The sequence below is a fragment of the Artibeus jamaicensis genome, unplaced genomic scaffold, assembly GCF_021234435.1.
Source record: "Artibeus jamaicensis isolate MK-2021 breed Jamaican fruit bat unplaced genomic scaffold, CSHL_Jam_final contig_490, whole genome shotgun sequence".
NCBI lineage: Eukaryota > Metazoa > Chordata > Mammalia > Chiroptera > Phyllostomidae > Artibeus > Artibeus jamaicensis.
The window spans coordinates 22,355,214-22,375,478 of NW_026521861.1; the positions used below are offsets into that span (position 1 = coordinate 22,355,214).

The window sequence follows — 20,265 nt, forward strand, 5'->3', positions numbered from 1 at the left end:
TCCCGTGGTGGCGACAGGCGTGATCTCGCCCCTGCAGCTGTGTCTGTGCATCACGCTGGTTGGTTCCGGTGGCCTCAGGCTGTGCGTGCTTCTCAGGCCACTGGTAGTGACAGCCCCTCTGGGTCCTTGCCGGTCAGGCAGGTGTTAAAGATGTCACCTCTGCTCCACTGTGCCCCACCCCCTCCTTTCATGTCCTTCCTGTGCTTGCTGTGCATGAACAAGGCCAGACCGTGTCCCCGCCACCCCTCCATAACTTGGGGCCACGTGACAAGCCGTGCAGGGGCTGCCTAGGGCTCCCCTCGTGCCCCTCTGTAGGGAGCTGGGGCTCTGCGAATGCAGAGCAGAAGCTTCCAGATCTTCCTCAGGCTTAGGCCACAGACGAGCGTGGCATGATTCCTTCAGCTGTGGCCCGTGCTCCCTGTAGGCGGGCAGGTTACCTGGGTACCCTGTGCTGCCATAGGATGGCCCCCGGCCCACCTGCCTCCACCCACACCGGGGCATCGACAACCAACTGCAGAGCAGGCCCAGTGAGTACCTGGCGGTGCCCAGGCTCCTCTGCCCCCAGGACTGCTCGGGGACCCGCCACAGCCTGAGTTCTTGGCACCTACACACCTCAGCACAGAGAACAGGCCCGACTTCAGACACAGCTGGCTCAGAGCGGGGGCCGCAGATCAGCGGTTTTGAAACCACGGCACTTGCTTGGGAAAGGAAGGCCCTACCCTGAAAACGTTCTTGCTCAGGTGCCTGCAAGATCGTTTGGGCTCCCAGATCTGGGCTGGTGGGGATTCGGGGCCACTGCGGGGTGCCGCCTCGCTCACAGGGGACAGACGTGGGACGGCACTGGTCATGGGGTTGGGGGGCAGCTCCTCAGGCACCCACCAGGGTCCTTGAGCATCTACACTGGCCACATGAAACACCAGTGGGGCAGCCACATGGGGTGGGAACAGGTTTGCTGCTGCTGCCTAACCATGGCCCGAGCCGGGGGGGGGGGCAGGGGGGAAGCCCACTGCTGGGGACGGAGGTGGTGCTGATGAAGGTGACGCCGGGAGGGAAGCCTGGCCGGCTCTGCACCCCACTCAGCTCGGCCTAGGATGGGCACCAGCACATGGTAAGTGGTGCCCACCAGGCTTTGGTTCTCAGGAGCCTCATCTTGTCCTCCTTCCAGCAATGGCCCAGCACGACACTTGCTGTGAGGTGGCCTGTGTCCACGCAATGGGACCCATGCTGGCTCTCACACCTGTAGCCTGTGGGCACTGGCTCTACTGAGAACCATAGTCTGTGATCCATGGCTCTGGCCCTGGGTCAGGCAGCTCCGGAAGCCCGCAGCTGTGCCCGGCGAACCCACCCAGGAGGCCAGCCCCAGTGAGCTCCAGTAAGAGGGAGTGGGGACAGAAGGCGGATGGTGCGCAGGCAACACCAGCCACCTGGCCAGGTCACGGTACATCTTTTCGTTCCGGTCCTGTGGAGCTCCTGTGAGTCTCCCATCTTGTGGGAGACAGGGAACAAGGTGTGGCAAAGGCCGTACCAGCTGGGAGACAGCCCTGGGCAGTGCTGGGCAGACTCCAGTGGCTTCAGGGGCTAGGAGGAGGGACATGGGATCTGGGACATGGAGGAAAGTCTCCTGAGAGACTGGAGGACGCCGGCCTGCGTTCCTCCGGCATGTGCTGCGATCCAGGCGTGCGGAGGCCGGAGGCCAGAGGCCAGCGTCTGTTCCAGGATCTCTGCTAAGGGTGGACAGAAGCTCCCTGAGCCTCGCTCCCCAACCTTGTACTGCTGGCGGCGGTGAGGCGCGGCCAGGTCCCTGCGGTCTCCCTCGGCCTCGCCCAGGCGCTTCCTCAATCGCCCTGCGCCCCGCGGCCGCCTGAGGGCGAACACGAGCGCCGCTGCAGCGACGCTACGGTCCCAGGCCGCGCCAGGGGTGGCGGCCATGACGCAGGGTGCGGCCGGGCGGGGCCGGGCGGGGCCTGACGGCGGGCTGCGTCCCAGTCGCCAGGACAACCGGCTGCCGGCCAGTCTCCGGTGCCCGGCCAGGCGCAGCAAGCCCGGCTCAGGGGGCCGGCCAGGCTCCGGGCAAGGTCACTGCAACAGGCTGGGCCCTGTGCGCAAGTGTTCGCGAAAGTCGGGAGATTAGCACGGAAAGCGTGCACGGGAGCAGGACCTGGGCGGGGGTCCGATGTCCACTCCGCACTTTCATGTCCCACCCCGTGTCGCAGGCTGGCTGTGCGCCGGGGCCTGTTCTCCCTCCCAGTGTTTGTCTCTTCACACTGTGAACTGGTCACGCGGCGCTCCGGCCCCTCCAGCGGTGGCGCGGTCGCACGCAGCCAGCTGTTTCCCTAGCAACCCAGGGTGGCAGGTTTGCGACCGGGACTTGCAGATGGGATCACCCTCCCTAATCCTGGAGCGGCCACCCCGGGTGCACAGGGCACCCAGAGCGACATTTCTTCACACCAGGGCCCTAGCACACGGGAGCCCCCTGGTGCCCCCTACCCGGGAGGGAGAGACTGGGCCGCTGCGGCGCGCACACTTGTATCCCCTTGGCGCCCCGCGTCTCCTCGGCCCGGTCCGACCAGCTTCCTGCTTGCTCCACCGGGACTTCCTCCCCTCAGTGCCTGCCGGGTGGCCACTGGGCGCCAGACCCGGAGGCGGTGGCCCAGTGTACCGGCCTGGGGGGCGGAGAGGAGAGGAGGAGACCTGGGGCCGGGTGGGAGGGGCCCCGGAAGGCCCAGGGCAGGGGTGTGGGAGGGGCCCCGGAGCAGAGCTAGTGAAGGTTCCCCCTGCCCCTTGCTTCTCACTCTTGGGCCCTTTCCGCGGACGCTCGCAAGCAGCGCACCCAGAGGCCAGGCGCACACCCTGCCGGATCCCAGGAGCTGCGCAGTGCGTCTGCACGCCCCGCTCCGGAGGCGGCGCGGCCCCCGCGCGCGTCTGTGGAGCCCGGTTCCGGGGCAGGGGAGCGGGCCGGTGTCCCGCGTACCCTCCACGCCCCCGGCCCGCGTGCAGTGGCTGGCCGAGCCGGGCTTTGTGACGTCAGGCGGCCGGCGGCGTCACGCGCGGGCTGACCCGGAGGCGGCGGGCAGGCAGGGCGGCCGGGACGCGGGAGCATGGAGCTACGCGCCGGCTGCCGCCTGCCCGTGCGGGTGGAGCAGGTCGTCAATGGCGCGCTGCTGGTCACCGTAAGCTACGGCCAGCGAAGCTTCGCGGGGATCCTGCTGGACTGCACGAAAAAGTGAGCACAGAGGGAGGCGCGGGCCCCGGACACCCCTGAATCCCCTTGGGACCCCCGACCCAGCCCAGGACCGGACCTAGGTCCTGGGCAGCGCCGGCGCCCGCTTTCGGTTTTCCCAGCTCGGGTTTCGGGGCGCGCGAGCGCGGCCGCCACTCAGGGGCGAAAGTGGCTCTCAAAGTCCTTGCTACTTTTTGGGCCGGGGGCAGGAGGGGCCTGGGCGCGGGCCGGGGAGCCGAGTCCCGGCCCCGGCCCCGGCCCCGGAACTCCGCGCGTCTGGCATAATTAATGCACTTTTCTTTGTTAGGACGCACTGTTGAATTAGGCTGTTTTCGGAATTGTCATCCGTTGGGGGTGGGGGGAGTGGGTTCAGATGCGCAGGACTTGTTGTGTTAGTTACTCAACCGGTGCTGCCCTGTCTGATGTCACGGCGCCCCCAGGCTCCTCGGAGCGACTGGGGCTGAGGTTTCCATTGGTGGCCTGCAGTCGTGTCCAGTGGCGGCATTTAAAACATGGGGGCGGGGGGCAGGGGTGGCGTTGCAGGAGCGAAGGTACAAGTTCTGCTGGTTTCCGGGGAGGAGGGTCCCCGCAGGCCGCGGGCAGGTCGGTGCAGAGCCGCACCTGTGCTGCGGGCCCCCTGCTGCGGGAGTCTCCTGGACACAGCGTCACGTGGTGGTGAGCTGTCGGCAGATAAATGATGAGGCATCGCCCAGGCGCTAAGGTCTGGGCGCTGCTGCGGCCTGCGCCCCACCGGGGCCCCACCCGGCTTTCCTCGCAGATGTCGGACTTTTTCCCCCGCCCCCGCCGTTTGTCCTGCCGCTGTCCAGGTGGCCACCACTCCTCCCCTGCCATCCCACTGACATTATCTCGTCCCGGGATGTGCCAGAAGCCATGTATCACAAGTCATGTGACTCAACACAAGGCCTCCTGGTGACTCGTCCTGCTCCTCAGTGGCTGCTCGGTGGGGCCCAGAGACACTGGGGGCTGCGGCGCGGCTACCAAACCGGTGCCCTGGGTTGTCCCCATCCACTGGCGGCCACCACTTCCTCTGTCAGGCAGGGCTGCAGGCCCAGGCCTGCCCCTGCCCCGGGCTCTGTGTGGAGAGGAGCTCTTGCCGCAGAAGTCCCCCCGCCTGCGTGCTGGGCTCCCTGACTCAGGACAAGGGAGGCTGTGGGGGACAGGCTGACTGGTGGCCGGGGGTGTCTGCAGAGGCGCCAGGCGCCCTTCCTGAGGCCTGTGTCTAACCTGGTTGGAAACTGCACTGCCCCACCCCCTTCCCCACCAGCTCAGGAGGGAAGCGGCCCAGCTGGGATCTGGCAGCTGGAGGACATGTGGGCGTCAGCCCCCCTGCGGCCACGCTCCACTGCAACCGGAGCCGCCACAGAACCAGGACCTGGCCCTTGGTGGACACGGCTCTGCTTGGCGGGGTCTCTTCCTGACTTGAGCCTCCCCCATCCACTGCCTCCCACCACCCATGCTCTGTCCTTGTGGAGAATCTGAAGACGAACTTGGCCTCCTGGCCCTCGGCCCCCTGAGGCTTGGGCCCACCCGGACCCCTTAGCCGTCTCCCCGAGGTCCCCGATCCACATCTCTACCCACAGCATTACGAGCTGCAGTGCTCAGGTGACAGCCTGCTTGTTGGGCAGAGTCCAGGGACCTGGTGATTCTGGCAATGGGGGGCTGGCCTCGGGTGTCAGACTCCACTGCACCCACCTGCCTTCCCTGAGACCCCTTCCTTCGCGTGCCTGGCGCTGCTTCTCAGTGTGTGATGGACACGGGGTGCTGACTGGCAGGGCAGAGCCTGTGTGCTCCCCCCGGGGACCCTCAGTCCCAGAGCGGTGGGTGTGCTGAGGCGCCCAGGTGAAGCTACTGTGCAGGTGCCCCGTGTCTCCAGTCACGGTCACGTGCAGACCTGAGGGCCTGGGAGCCCCGCCCAGGAACTCCCCCGCCCGTCTCTGCTGGGACAGGGCCATCCCTCTAGAGAGGCTGGTCCCACAGATTCCTGGGGCCAAGCCACCAGCTGGGGGTCGATTGTCGGGGCCTTGGCGGAGGGGAGAGGAGTGCGGAGGCCTGGTGGGGCCCCGGCAGGCGTAGCTCCTGCCCGTCGTCGTCTGCATCTGCAGCGAGCTGCCCAGCTGCTCTGTGATTTCCACCGAAATCTGCAGGACACAGGGTGCTCGTCCACTCCCACACTCATAGATGCTCGCTGAGCACCTACTGTGTGCCAGCGAGTGGGCTATTCCAGGCGCCCTGCTGAGAAGGGTGCCCCTAAGGGTCCACGGGCCCTGGCTGGCCCTGCTCTGCCTCTCCAGGCTGGGGCGCAGGGTGGGGTGGGCATTTTGTGGGTGGTTAGAGGGTACACCTCTGATTGAGGACCTCAGGTTGGGTGGCTCTGGCTGAGGGGTGGCCCGAGGACAGCAGAAGTGGAGGGTGGCCTCAGAGACAGTGGGGGGAAGGCCGGCTGCCTCGACTCTAAGCTGGTGTTTCTCACGTTGCCCCAGAATGTCGTTGCCTTGCAGGCCCCCAGGCCCCTCTGCTGGACAGGGTGGGGTGCAGGCATTTGTGACCCACACCCCAGGGAGGGTGGGAGTCGGCACGCAGGCTCTGGAGACACAGCCAGCTACCAATCCTCAGGCAGGAGAGCAGCCCCGCTGCCTGCTGGGCGCACCCTGGTCCAGAATGGAGGCTCGGCCACCGGGGGCTGCTTCCAGGACCATGCACTGGACAGACACTAGACCCAGACCCCGCTGGGCACATGCTGCCTGCCCTGGGCAAGCGGGAGGGACGGAGGGCGAGGTGCCCAGTGTGGGCTGGCACCACACCAGGGGACCGGGCTCGGGTATGTCTCCAGAGCTTCTGCCAGGAGGTGGCAAGGGAGTATGTGGGCTGAGGGCCTGGCCTCCAGTTGCTGGGGTCTCCAGAGGGCCTGGAGGGCCGCACTCAGCTGCGACGCTGCTGATAGCTCCCAGACCTTTTCGTCCGGAGCTCTGGGACCACCTGGCCCCCAGTGACCCTGGGGGAGAGGCAGGCTTCCCTGTGTGGCCCTGGACAGGGGGCTGCTGCGATTTCCCTGCCAACAGGTTTGCGGACCCCAGAGGCCTCTGTGCTCCAGCAGGCCCAGGGCCCCCGTGGGTGCTGGCAGCTCAGCTGGGGCCTCTGCCCTGGGTGCACGGGCACAGCTTGACCCCATGGAAGGGCTGGGCCCTGGGGGTGAGCCCTTGTCCACTGTGCCCTGTGCCTTGTGCCCTGGGGCCTGGTAAAGTTCCTCCCACTGGGGACAGGTTGCTGAAGCCCTTCTGGGAGAGAGTGGCCAGGAGTCAGCAGCCCTGGGCCGTGAGCACAGACCACTCTGCTGGCCCGTGGCTCTGAGCCTCCTGCCCCGCCCCAGACCTGGCATGGCAAGGCCATGCACTTGGGGGCTGTTGAAAGGGCTGCAGCCCCAGCCGCCGGGGCACCTGCTCTGGGATCCCACACTGGGAACCGAGCCCTCCCGCCTGCTGGCCGCTGTTTACCCACCAGGCCAGCGTGGGTGTGGCCTGGCCGGGCAGCCGCTCCGGGAAGGAAGTGTGGCTGCCTGTCATGCCAGAGTCATGGGGCCCTGGCCCTGCCGGCAGCAGGGCCTTCCGCAGGGCTGCCGCTGCCGTGGGGAAGGACCCCCGCCACCTCCGAGGGGCAAGCACACCGGGGAGGGCCGGGGCCAGGCAGGGAGGGGCTGGCTGACCCCCCAGGGGCCCATACCAAGGGCTGTGGCTCAGGCTGTGGGCCCCCTGAGCCGTGGGCCTCCTGGTCTGAGAGGCAAAATAAGAGACTTGCAAGTCAGGAGGTTCTCAGCTCTCACCACTGGTCTGGAGCGGCACAGGGTGGACGCGCCCTGCACAGTTCGTGCCTGGACAGTGTGCCAGCCAGCACCTCGGGCAGGCGCGCGGCAGGCCCTGGGCTCAGGCGCCTGTCCCATGTGGCCTCGCCGCTGGCCTGGCCACATGTCCGTCTGAGGGCCAGAAGTGCCGGTGGCCCTGGGCACTCCGGGATGGTCAGCCTCTCTCTAGTGTCACAAGACCCTTCCAGCCAGTGGCCAACGGGGACGTTGTCCGCAGACTGGAAGGTGGCCGTTGCTAACCTTTCCTTTTCACTGGTCAGACTCAGAGAGGAAGGCAGAGGTGCCACCTCCCCGACTTCGCTGCTTATCGCTTGGGTAAAAGTCTATTTTTGTGCTGAAAAATAACAGCTTTTAGCAAAGGCAGCCTCACCAATGGAGTCACATTTGTTTCAAAGTGAGGAGCTTGCGGCGGGAGAGAGGTGTGGCTCTGGGCTCGTGCTCAGTTTGGAGCGAGGCCGGTGTTTTCCTGAGGCTCCGAGCCACCGTCGCCTCCGCTCTCAGCCTGAGAGCTGCACCCAGTCGGGCCTGGGGCGGCCCAGTGCCCCAGGGGGCAGCCTCTGGCCCAGGAGCCCTGGGGTGCTGGCTACGCCTCGTGCCTCAGCTGGGGGTCCTCACGGGAGGTGGGCCTCCGACCTTCTTGAGCCCCCTTTGGTGGCTGCTCCCCATGCGGGGGCCAGGGGTGCCAGGCAGGGGTGCCCCCAGGCTGTGGTGGCCAGGGCAGCATGGAGGACCCCTTGCCCAAGTGCGGTGGGGATGGTCAGGGCCCATCAGCCTTCAGGACTCTGGCTGAGTGTCCCAAGCCCTGTTCCCTAGACACAGGTCAGGCTCTTGGGACTGGCCCAAAGGCCGTGCTAGGCCGTGGCCCTGCAGGGCCTGGGGTCGGGGGGTGGTGGGCTCACCACCGTCCTGACTGCCACTTCTGTCTCCCCCGCCAGGTACGGCCTCTTTGGCCTGCCCCTGCCCACTCCACTGTCCCAGGCCGAGAATGCCCCTGTCAATGGCTGCCAGGGCCCAGCCGCCACTGAGGAGGACGCAGAGCCCATGCAGCTGGGGATGGGGCCCCCACCGCCACTGCCTACCTCTCCCGAGCCGTTCCAGACCCTGTTGACCCCGCTGCCTGCTGGGAGCCTGTCCCTGTTTCCGCCGTATTTCGAAGGTGCCCCCTTCCCGCCGCCGCTCTGGCTGAGGAGCACCTACCAGCAGTGGGTTCCGCAGCCGCCTCCCCGGCCCATCAAGAAGACCAGGAGGCGCCTGTCCCGCAGCGGCAGCCGTAACTCTGACTCGGGCCGGCTGACCCTGAGCCCCATCTGCCTGCGGCCGCGGCGGGTGCTCTGTGAGAAGTGCAAGAGCACCCTGAACACCCCGGAGGCCAGCCCGGCACCTTCCACCGTCCCCCGGCCCCGCCGGAGACTGGGCAGCGGCCCTGACCCAGACAGGGAGCCCCACAAGCAGGGGAACCGTGAGGGCAAGGGTGCCACCACTCCGGCCCCGGCCCCGGCCCCGGCCCCGGCCAGGAGGAGCAAGAGAGAGCGGCGGGAGGAGGAGCAGGTGAGAGTCCCTCGGAGCCCAGCCATCCGGATCTCCTACAGCACGCCGCAGGGCGCGGGCGAGGTGGTGCAGATCCCGCCCCGCGTGCACGGTTCCCTGGAGCCCTTCCACCCCCCGCAGGCCCAGGAGCCCACGGCAGCTCCGGACAGGTCACCTGAAGGCTCCTCTGCCTCCATCCCCAAGCTGAAGCTGACACGGCCTGTGCCCCCCAGTGCTGACCTGCTTCCCCCCAAGATCCGCCTGAAGCCACACCGCCTGGGGGCCGGCAAGCAGCAGCCCGTGTACAAGGCAGAGTTGGTGGAGGAGCTCGATGGCCTTGGGCAAGGCCCCCCGGCCCACCCGCCTGCGCCCCCCGCCCCCGCCCACATTGTGCTGGTGGAGCTGTCCTCAGGAAGTTCTGGCGAGGAGGACGACGCCAAGGGGTGTCCCCAGGGTAAACTCGCCAGCTGCCCGGGGAGCACAGCCACCTCGGCCCGGGCATCGGTGTGCAGCAGAGACGGCCTGGACGAGTCCAAGTCGTCCAGCTCAGAAGTGCTGTCCCCAGACACCTGCGACCCACCTGCTGGCACCGGCGTGTCTGCGACATCCCCCTCCGGGCAGGCGGGGCAGACGGTCCCGCCCCTGACGGTCAGGCTGCCCACACAGAGCCTCTCCCAGTGCGTCACCGAGGACGGGAGGACCGTGGCCGTGGGGGACATCGTGTGGGGTAAGATTCACGGTTTTCCTTGGTGGCCGGCGCGCGTGCTTGACGTCAGTGTCAGCCAGAAGGGGGACGGGGCGCCCTCTCGGCAGCAGGCGAAGGTCTCGTGGTTCGGGTCTCCAACTACATCACACTTGTCCACCTCCAAACTCTCCCCCTTCTCGGAGTGTTTCAAACTGAGGTTTAACCGTAAGAAGAAAGGGCTGTATCGGAAGGCGGTATCGGAGGCCGCCGGTGCCGCGGGACACGTGGCCCCGGAAGTCAGGGAGTTCTTAGCCCAGGTTGACACGTGACTGGGCCCCCTGGCCAGGTGAGTGTGAGTGCCGCGGGCTGCCGCTGCGCCGCTGTCCCTTCGCTCCAGGTGGGGGCGGGGTGCGGTGGAATGGTGTGTGGGTGGGGGTCGGGGTCCTCAGCCACTGGCCTCACTGCTCCGAGGGGCCCTCTGGGACACGTCCTGCAGGCTGGCAACGACAGCAGCCTTGCAGGGCCCAGAGACCTGCTTTTAGCAGGGGCCCAGCCGTCAGCCGCCTTTTCGAGCACAGAGCTGGTTGCAGGGTCGTGGCTTGCTTCCAAAGTGCCCCGAAGGAGCTCCGTAGCCCATGTGAGACTGAGAGAAAGGGGTGCGGTTTTCAGAGACGGAAGTTTCAGACGGTGGGGTGCAAGTGGGGTGGGGCCCCCCTGCCGTTACCACTCTGAGGCAGCATGTCTTCCTGCCCCCCCCCCCCCGGCTCGCACGCAGGGGTCTTGAGCCAGCAGGAGCCAGGGAGGCCCTGAGCTGCCTGCCCTCAGGTGTGGCCCTGCCCCTCCACCTGCTGACGGGGTGGGCTGTGCTGTGTGTAGACGGCAGGGGGCTTCCGGCCTCTGGAGGCGGCTCTGGGTCTGTCCCCGAGCCGGTGTCTCGCCCTCCGCCTCTCCCTTCAGGAGAACCGTGTAGGCTTTCCAGCCCGGTCTGTCAGGTGGGCCTCTGGGAGCTGAGGCCTGTCCCCGTGTGGGGCTGGGGGCGTGACTGGTCTCCACTCGGGGTGTCAGGCGCAGCGAGGGGCTGCGGCCACGCTGTGCAGGCAGCCCTTCGGCCCCAAGGTGCTGTGTGTCTCCTCTGATGGCTGCCACCCGCTGGGACCTGGGCAGTGGGTGTGTCTGGCGGGTCACTGGCCCTTGGAGGATAGGATCGGTCCTCCACCCCCACTGGGCTTCTTCTTTGGTTTCTGTGACCTTCAAGCACCCACCTGTCTGGTGCCACGGCTTCCCAGGGGATGAGCCGTGAGGCCTCAGCAAGGACCGCCAGTGTGTGACTGGGGTTTGTGGGGCGCCTCACTGCTATGACTCTCACAGCGGGGTCCCGGGGTAGAGGCCATGATGGGGGGCCTCGTCCCCATCCTGTCTGCCCACCTGCCTCCTGCTCGGGCCTGGTCGCCACACTGAGCTGCTCTCAGGCGGTGGGCGTGAACTTCCCTCGCCAGCCAGGCTCACCTCCCCGCCAGCTCTGGGCCCTGTGGTGGGTGCGGCCCTGACCTGGTGGCAGCAGTGACCCCCCCAGGAGCAGGGTGGCAGGTCCACGAACAGGCCCGAGGTCCTCTGACTCCCTCCCCGGGACTTCTCCCTGCTGTGGCCTGCCTCAGACCCTGGGCTGCGGCTGCGCCCTGCCAGCCGGAGGACCGTCCACAGGGCGCCCTCTCACTCTGTGCTCCTCGCCGACCCCGGCCCACCCCTCTGCTCACAAGGTCCCTCCTGCCTTTGGCTGAGTCTGGAGGCGGCGTGGATGGGGCCCCTCTCGTGTGTGCCCATTTGTCATGGAGAGAGTGGCAAGCAGGTCCGTCCTCAGTGTCCTCCAAGTCTCGGCCATGGTGGACAGTTACGGGGGTGGTGAGCCCACACAGCATCCGCCCAGTTGGAGCCTGCAGCCCTGGAGCCCAGCATGTCGCTGCTGGGAGAGTTTGGCTCTGGGCATCGGGCGCTGACTATGGGCAGAGGCGGAAGGAAGGATCTCTCTCGCCAGGCGGCTCTGCCTGCTGAGCGCCTGTGCCCACAAGCAGCCTCTTCTGAGCTCGTTCTTCTGGCCCTCGGCTCTGGGAGCATGGCCGGCCAGGGCTCTCTTGGCACCAAAGCACAAAGCGGCTTTGCCTGATTGGCTCTCTGGTTTCGTATCTTGAGGATTAGACTGTGAGGGAGCAGAGGTCCCACACCAGCCCAGCGGCTGACCTGCTGCCACCCATGAGCCTCAGCGTCCGGCTCCAAGTGGCCTCCTGGTGGAAGTTTGCTTTAAGGAGAACCCAGGAGTCACTTTTACTGGGACGGTGGACTTCTGTGGGTGAGGCAAGGGCCGGCACTGCGGTGCCTCCCCGAACCGGCAGGTGAAGTGCCACCAGGGTCCTCGCCTCTGGGGCCAGCAAGCAATGCACTGGTTCTGTACGAGCTGGACAGGCCCAGGGCCACCGCCGGGTCTCCGAGAACCAGGCCCTCCCCCTGACTCCTACCCCAGTGGTGGTCTTCGGCAGGCAGGGAGCCTCGGGGGCTCACACGACACAGTCTCCCTCGCCCGCCTTTAGGGGAGCAGCTCCAAGCACTGCAGTGGCCACTTCACTGAGCAGGCGGCGCCAGTGGGGCTGGCCTCACCCTCTGTCACCTTCCTTTGGCCTCGGTCTCAAATGACTGCACACTGGGTGGTGAGAAGCAGCAGAAACTCATCCTTGCAGTTCTGGGGGCCGAAGTCAGAAACCAAGGTGCCCGCCGGCTGCGCCCCCCTGTGGAGGCTCCACAGGGACATTCTCCCAGCTCCCAGGGGGCAGGGCTTGCAGCCGCGTCACCCGATGTCACCTCTCGTCTTCCGTGTTGACAGTCCCCGTGTCTCCCTCCAGTAAGGCCCCTGCGACACAGTGTTTGTGGGCCGCCTGAGTGATCTGCTCTTCGCAGTTTTCAGTGGAATCTCCCGGGCAGCGCCTTCCCCGTGGAAGGTCATGTTCCGCTTCCGGGTTTGGGGCCTGACGTCTTTGGGGTGCCACTTGCCTACTGCGCCCTTCCAGCCACCCCACAGACTCGTCAGGAGCTCCTGGGCAGTGCAGGCCCCCAGCTTCTTGGACAGAAGGCCACCCGGACCAAGGGAGGGGTCAGCAGTACAGAAGTTGATGGCACCTTCGGTGAAGGGGGGCCCTTGTTCCAGAAGGACCTGCGGCCCTGCTGATTGGTTGCGCACCGGAGGTGTGGGTCCCGGCTGCACCCGCTTCCTGACGACGATTCTCCAGGGAAATGAAGATATGCATCCAGAAAACCAACCGGGAACCCGCGCGGTGCTGCCGGCGGTCACTGAGGCTCACTGGCGGACGAAGACAAAAGCATCCAGACCGTGCCTCCGGAGCCCGACTTCTTAAATGTGTCCTTTCCTTGAGCTGCCTGCCCCGGTCTAGCTTCTGTCTTCCAACCCCGAATAAAAACGTGTTTCTGCTCCTGAAGACCATTTCCAGCCGACGTCCAAGCTGCTTCCAGGGAATTCAGGTCCCTGTAATTATTTTGTTCCAGAAGGAACCAAAGCCCACGATTCTGAGCCAGCAGTGGGGGCTCAGTCCCTGCCCCACCTTCACCCCAGCACCACCCGCCGCTTCCTCTGGGCCACAGTGCCGGCGTCAGGGAGGGCTGGGTGGCCGGGCGGGTGTGGCGGACACAGCGGGCGTGGGGTACAGTGATGTTCGGGGAGCTTCTCCAGGTGTTTGCAGCTGCTCCTCTGGGGTCGGGGGCTCTGGGCTGGCCTTGCCCCCCACCCCCTGGCCTTCTAGGCCACATGCTGCTGAGGTGCCTTACGTCAGGGCCCAGGGCTCTGCCAGAACCCTCGTTGCTTCCTGGTCTCTGTCACACGCCCCAGTTCCCCTCGCTGGCCCAGCTGGTGCCCGTGCCCCACCACCGGCACCTGTGCAGTCCTGGGGCACTCGGGCGGGGCCGGCGGTGCTCTCCGCCGGCCCCCGTGCTCCTCAGAGGTGCTGCGCCGCTCTAGGCAGCCCTGCAGTAGCCTTCTGGTCGCCCGCACCCTCCAGATACGGTTGTACGGAGAGGGGGGCTTCCTCCGAGTCGGTTCCTGACAGCCTTCCCGGGTGACCGGTGCACCTCACACCCATGTCAGTCCCTGCAGTGTCCCCCACCCCGGGGTGGAGGGAGTGGCTGTGCCTTTCCTTCCCAGAGTCGTGGGCGGCGGGGGGCCCCCCACATGTCCCCACCCGAGCACTGTGGAACAGGAGCCAGGCCCCGGTGCCTACCTTTGTGGGTTTGGTGACGCCGGTGGTTCTCACTTCTGACCACAGCCACGCAGCCGGGTGTGCAGGAACTGCCCGGTGTCCCCGTTCTCAGGAAGGCTGTGGTTTGTTTGGTGATTTCTGCTCTTCAGCACTGAGAGAAGCAGGTTGGTCACCATCCCAGGCTCTGGGCCCTGGCCAGCCCCGCCCTCCTTCCCACCCAAGTCCATGCAGCACAGGCCTTACATTGGGGGTGCCTCCCTGAACCCCACTTTTGCAACCAGCCCCAGCCAGAGACTCCAGGTGGGGAAGAGCAGCCTGAGCCAAACTCCCTGGTAGGGTCCCTGGTGGGGACAGTGACCACAGGACATTCGTGGAGGTGGCACTGTCCCTGGGAGGTCGGCTGGCCAGCGAGGGCCAGGCAGGGAAGAGGGGCCATGGGCCTGCACGTGTGTCCCAGCGGGCCGTCGGGCACTGGGTGTGAGAGGCAGGGCCCTGCCGGGAGACCCTGGACAGCAGGTCTGTCCGCCCAGAGCAGGCCAGGCTGCGGGGTGGGGGCTGTGTAGGGTGGTCGGGGTCCCCAGGCCCAAGTGGAAGCTGGATATGGTGCCGCCCCCATGGACATGAAAGGGGGGGCTCCTGCCACCATGGACTGAGCATTGTGGGGGCGACCATCAGGAAAGGGAGGACCTTGGGGGACCTGGCCATAGGGGGGTCAGAGGGCCCCCAGCTGCCCTGCAGACCCCGAGGGTCAGGCAAGCAGGCCTCGCTGGGCCACACGGTTGCTTCCCGGGCAGAGGGGGGGCTCCCGCCTGGGAAGCCCCCGGAAAGAACAGCCTGGCCCTGCACCGCGCTGTGTCTGGCACTGTGTCTGCATGGGCGGGTGGGAGGGAGAGCAGTGGTGCCCTGGGGGGCTGCCCAGGTGGGCTGTAGTCAGGGGACAGGGCCCCCCAGAACGAGGGGGGACCCCCAGAGCAAGGGTTTCCCGGAACACCCCACAATGACCCAGTGGAGCGAGTGGGCTGGCAGGGCAGGAGGAGGGAAGTGAGCCGGGCAGAGGCCCTGTCTTACTCCGAGGGACGTTTCCCAACCCACCAGTTCCCGGGAAGGCACAGGGAAGTCCCCACTTTGTGTCCCGGTTTCTGGGAAGACCGCGTCCTCGGGGAGACCCAGCCAGGCCCTGGCAGCCGCGTCGGGCAGGGCGGGCAGGCAGTTGCCGAGCAACAGCTGGTCTTCACCGGTGCCTAGAGTCGATGGCTGTCTTTGGGGAGGGGGTGCCTGAAAGGTGCATTTTTCTCACGAGGGTTGTGGCTGATGGCCCCCCGGTGCCCTCTCTGAAGGCCACACTGCCAACGGAGGACATGGCCAACCGGCCCCCGGGCTGTGAGTCTGTGCCGCTGGGCTGGGCTGCCTTTAATTGGAACCCCTCCTAGAGCCCGAACCGCAGTGGGAAGTGGTGGGCCTGGCAGGTGCCATGGGGCGGCTCCCCTGACCCCTCTCCGCAGGTCTCAGGAGCAGTCCTGGCCATCAGGGAGGTGTGGGAGGGACACCCCCGCAGGCACGGGGACCCCCACCCAGTGTGGGCTGTTGTCCCCGCCGGCAGCTCATGCCCGGATGTTTGTCCCCTGTGTGGGGGGACCAGGCCGTGCCGTCACCAGGGCTTTCCCACCTGAGCAAAGCCAGAGGGAAACAGTTCTGTAGGAGTTCCTCCGTGTGACAGGCTGGGACCTGTGCGACTGCTGCGGCCACATGCACCGGGGGGGGGGGACGGCTGGGGCCTGTCCAGTCCCCGAACCTGCGGGGAGGGGTACCACCCCCTTGGGCAGCCCAGGGGCCCCCAGACGGTCTCCCTGCTAGAACTCCGGGAGCCCACACGTCCCAGGACCCAGGGACATTGGGCTGTGCTTGGCTGAAGGGCACTTTCTCGGGACCAGCCGCCTGGCCAGGGACAGGGCTGCTGCCCGGTCATGCAGAAGCCCCGCCCTCGGGTGTTGGTTGGGGTGACGTTTGCCGGCCTCTGGGCCGAGCCCTTCCCTGCCACACCTCCACCCTGGGAAGGTCTGGGGGGGTGAGCACCTGGCCCCGCCTTCCCCCAGGTTTTCCGGGCCCCCACTGGGGTGGGCTCGCACTCAGAGGACTGCTCTGGGCCTGCACTCCCACCTCCCCACGGGGCAGACCCTGGGGCCTTGGGCCACTCGCTGGGCGGGTGGGCCAGTGCGGCCAGGACTGGTCTGGGGCTCCCACCCCTCTGAGCTGGGCCCGGGGCCGGCCGCTGAGCTGGAGGGAAGAGGTCCGGTCTCGCTGCACACGTCTCCGGGAGGTCACGGGCTGTGTGTGCTGCAGTGGCTTCGGCTCCTCTTCCACACGCAGACCAGTGAGACGCTCCCTCGCAGAACCTCTCTGCGCCTGGTTTCCACCATCTCGAGTCACGCGTGTTCGGGTTTAACCTGACTAATGGGAGGACTCAAATCCTATGAGCACCCAGTCTGCTGCTCCTGCTTCGTGATTTCTTCTCTGGGCACCACTTACAGGACTTTTTCCGCGGAAGTTGGAGGGTTTGCCAAATCGCCGCCCCCCTGTGCCCCCTGACGGCACCCGCGTGGCTCTGGCCAGATCCAGGTGTGGTGCCACATGTGGGTGGTCACGCATGTGTTTGACTTCTGTGCAGAACCTCGTTTTGTGGCTGATTCGCTCCTGTGTTTGTACCTCCTGCCTCTTCCCAACCTCCTCAGAGAAACTGAAATCTCGCGGGCACCCAGGCGAGGTGTCTGTGTCAGCTCTCGTCAGTGTGGGAACCAGCTTCCCCAAACCACGGTGCCTGCGGGCCGTTCGCCCTCTCTCCTGGTCTTTGTGCTCCTGGGCGGTGGTCCTGAGGCGCCCACCTGGCTCCTCGCCGGCCTGAGCCCTGGGTGGGTGGCTGCCCTGCCCCCACGGGCTCACACATACCTGGGAGCCCCTGCGCATGGCTGCTGCCCTGCATGGAGGGCTCAGGACAGCCGGCGTGTCACCAAGGCAGCTCTCTGCTTCTCGGAGGGCGAATGGGAAGCAGCTGCTGCCTGGGGGCGGGGCCAGGGCCTGGCCGGGATGGAGTCCAGTGGGCGGGGCGGCCTGTGGCCCCTCCCACCTGGAGCCCGGCCCTCAGGACTGTAGGCCTCTGCTCCTGCCGGCCTGGCCTCTCCCCTCCAAGCTTCCTGTTTCCCGGGCCCCTGCCCCCCGGGCCTCCAGGCTCCTCCTGGGTCGCGCCTGGCCTCACGCACCTGCCTGGCCTCCCTCCACCCCTGGCCGGTGGGTGGGGTGGACAGTTCGGTGGAGAAGGCTTCTCCTTGTTGGGAAGCCAGGCTGCTTTCTTTGGGGAAGTGGGCCCTGAGCGGCCTGTCTGTCCCTACGGCCGGGTCTACCCGCCGGGAGGAGACCTGGTGGTCTGATGGAGGGGAGCACGTGGGTGCCCCCGACCCAAAAGGGGGTGCCCCTAGGGCGGGAGCCTCCAGGCTGGGGGGAGGGTCTCTAGGGCCTGTCAGTCACAACACCTCACGCTCACACACTAGGGTCCTTCTGAACCTGAAACCAGGGCCCTGAGCACGAGCACCAGCTTCCCCAAACCCCGGGCGGGAGCAGCTGGAAAGGCCTGGAACAGCAGCGCCGCTCAGCAGCCCGTGTGCCCGGTCAGGGCTGCAGGCCTCGAGCGGGTCCCGAGATCCAGGCCTCGAGCCCTCGGGCTCCAGCATCTCCCCCAGACAGTGCGGGCACCCAGGGAGGTGGGGCGGGGCCCGGAGGCAGTGGGGGGGTGGGTCTAAGAAGACACCTGATGGATGCTCAGGCCTGGGGCTTGGGCCCTAAGGGACCTGGACCTTGTACGTGACCCTGTGGTAACCTCTGCCCTTTCTGCTTCCCACAAGGTCACCGATGATGAGGACACTGCTGTTCTCCGGAGCGTTCGACTTCGGGGTGTTCTCTTCCTCCGCGCCCCCCTGTTCTGTCTGAGGGACCCTGCGTGCCTTCTGGCTGGCCGTGTGCAGAGACGCGCCAGGCTGGCGGTGGTCGGCCCGGCTCCCCGGAGGAGCGGTGTGTCTGGCTGGAAGGACCGAGCCCCAGGACACCGTGGGTCCTGATGGCCGAACGTGTTTATTCTTCCGACTGACAGTAGTTTTTCTGGGAAGGGCCGCCCCACAGGCTCCAGGACAAGCTATTGCTGCAAGTCATGGGTGGGGGCCCGGTGAGGGGGTCTCTGTGCCCTGGAGCAACAGGGACCCACGCTCCTGCTCACTTCAGAGCTGGGTCCCGCCAAGCACCCAGCGCCGGCCCCCAGGCCGCCCTGCCCCCGAGGTGCCAGGCGGTGCCCGTGCAGACCGGCGATGCTGTCACTTGGAAACAGACTTTGCCGTCCGAAGGGGGAAGTGTGTTTCTTTTCCCACGTCGTCACTTTCAAGACCAAAAAATCGGGAAGAAGAGCGTGAGCCCTTCCCTTTCTTCGTCCTGCGTAAGGACCCTCCACGCAGAGTCCCCGCCGGCGCGGCCCCCACGCCACCCAGGGATGCGGGCCTCTGGGTGTGCGGGGCAGACAGCAGGTCTAATTAAAAGGGAAGGCAGCTTTCGGTTTGTTAATTTTTAAGGCTTTGTGACTATTTCTTTAAGCATCAAATTAATCACGTTTCCGTTTTAGTTTGATTTCACGGTGCTTGAACCCTGCCTGGCTCTGTGGCTACCCAGGAACTGGGGGTGGGACGCCACACCTGGGCTGGTGGCCTCCTGCCCCCTGATGGCACCTGGGTGCCAGGGTTACCTTCTTTGAGAGCTGCCCTCAGCTCACCTGACTGCCCACAAGGAAGCCCACCTCCACCCCAGCCCTTGGACCCTGTGGCGCACAGGTGGCCTCGAAGCCCCCAAGAGTCACCGTCCGCATGGGCCAGGGTCCTGCTCCTGGGAGAGACCCCACGGCAGTCCCGGTCCTGCAACAGCCCGGGTCCCCCCCGGAGGCCCAAGAGCTGGCCCAGGGGGGCATGTCCCTCACTGGCCTGTGGCCCTCCTTCCATGACCGTCCCTTCTTCGTGGCCAGAAGCCCCTGGCCTCCCTGCAGGCTGGTGGGGCCCCTCAGGTGTGAGGCAGAGCCCCAGGGGTCTGGTCTCCCCACCCTCCCTGGTGCTGAGTGGAAGACTCTTCCCTGTGTCCTTCAGTCCCCTCCTTCTTGCCATGAGATGTGACCTGGGTTCACGATGGCTTGGGAGCAGAGGAAGCCCTGCCACCTTCAGCCCCGGTGGGGCAGGCCTGGTGTCTCCCCCCGGAACCCCCGTCTGAGCTGAGCAGACCCACATCCCTGTTCCTGGTCCCTCTGACCCTGCTTCCCAGTGTCTCCCTGGTGCCAGCTCTGCAGGGGTCTTGGGTTTGGGGTCTGTGACCTGGCTGTACGGGGAGGCAGGGGCTGTGTGCTGGGTGCCGTGCAGCAGGGGGGGCAGATGGCTTCTGCGCCCCCCAGAGCCTCCCCACAAGGCCCTGTGAGGAGTTGTGCACACGCCACCTTCTCTCGGGGCTGCTGGAGGGGACGGCACACGTTCATGGAGACCTCGCTGTGACCTGCAAGTCACCACAGCACCCAGGCCCCACAGCCAGGGGGACCAAGGCCTGGGGCCACCAGAGCTGGCTCCTGACCCGCCCGCGCCCTGTCTGCCGAGTTTAGGGCCCCGAAGCCCAGGGCTGCGGCCCCTGCCACGCTGGCAGCCTGGGCGGCGCCGCCCCTTCGCTGGAGGGTTCTTTTTCTCTCATGAAAAAGCAGCCCCTGTTGGCGGCAGAAAGTCAGTAACACAAAGAAAAGCGGAAAATAAAGTGGAAATCTGCAGCCCCCGTGCCGCTGCCTTACCCCGCTCCCCCAGGGCGTCGGCAGCTGCGGTTCCACGAGGCCCTGTCCACTCTCCCTCTGTGGCCCTCCCCGTCCCGGGCCCCACCCCCCTTCCTGCCCAGGGTGTGTCCAGCAGCGGCTCCGCCCTCTCTACAGCCAGCCTGGGTGGGGGCCCTGTCCCTGGCCTGAGAGGGGCCACCCTCTGCTGAGAGGGTTAATTGGCTTGTGCCCCCGCGGCACCCCCAGAAACCCAGGGAAGCTTCTGGAGCTGGAGACAGGCCGGGTTGGGGCGGCCGCCTGGCGCTCCGAGCAGACCAGCCCTCTCCCCTCACTGGTTCCCTGGCCCCTCTTGCTGGGGAGGCACAGTGGCACCCGCAGCCTTGTGCAGCCTGGCTGGGCCCTGGGTCAGTGTGACGCTGTCACCAGGGCCGGCCTCCCGCCCCACCCGCCGCCCTCCCGCGTAGGCATCCTGGCAGCGATGGCCGATTTATTTTTAGCTCTGCCTGATGCCAAGATTGGCCTTCCCACCTCCGAGAGTAGAAATGGGTGGTGAGGCCCCCAGGCTTCTGACAGGGCGGTGAGCACCCTCACCCCGCGCTTCTGGGGACTGGCCGAGCGTCGGGCGCTGCAAACCACGGAGGGAGGCGGGGCGATGGGCCGCCCTTCCCGGGTGCAGCGGGGGGCGGGACCGAAGCGCCCGCACCAGGCAATGCCAGTGTCTCCTTCCACGGGCAGATCACTGAGGCTGAGGCCTGAGCAAGTCCAGCGGCCTCTCCTAGGGGACAGGAATGAGGGCGGGTTCAGGAGGGGCCGGGGGTGTGTCTCACTCACTTCATCACAAAGTACCAGAGTTTTCCAGTCTGGAGGCTGGAA

At 66.7% G+C, this 20,265-nt stretch overlaps 1 protein-coding gene across 4 annotated transcripts; it reads left to right on the plus strand.

Moving 5' to 3' along the window:
- Positions 1 to 2,736: 2,736 nt before the first annotated feature.
- On the plus strand, positions 2,737 to 18,171 carry PWWP2B (PWWP domain containing 2B). 4 transcript variants are annotated; one of them, XM_053668639.1, is made up of 4 exons: positions 2,737 to 3,223; positions 8,033 to 8,645; positions 8,766 to 9,351; positions 17,459 to 18,171. In XM_053668639.1, the coding sequence occupies exons 1-4, from the start codon at positions 3,099 to 3,101 to the stop codon at positions 17,467 to 17,469; spliced, it is 1,335 nt and encodes a 444-aa protein (XP_053524614.1). In that variant the 5' UTR covers positions 2,737 to 3,098; the 3' UTR covers positions 17,470 to 18,171. The 4 variants fall into 4 exon arrangements, with proteins under 4 accessions (XP_053524614.1, XP_037015103.2, XP_037015104.2 ...); XM_037159208.2 differs by having other exon boundaries at positions 8,033 to 9,655; XM_037159209.2 differs by having other exon boundaries at positions 8,033 to 9,351.
- The last annotated feature ends 2,094 nt before the right edge of the window (positions 18,172 to 20,265 follow it).

Coding starts and splice junctions, on each gene's coding strand:
- PWWP2B (XM_037159208.2), top strand. CDS start 3,099: ATGGAGCTACGCGCCGGCTGCCGCCTGCCCGTGCGGGTGGAGCAGGTC. Junction 3,224..8,032: donor CTGCTGGACTGCACGAAAAA/GTGAGCACAGAG, acceptor CTCCCCCGCCAG/GTACGGCCTCTTTGGCCTGC.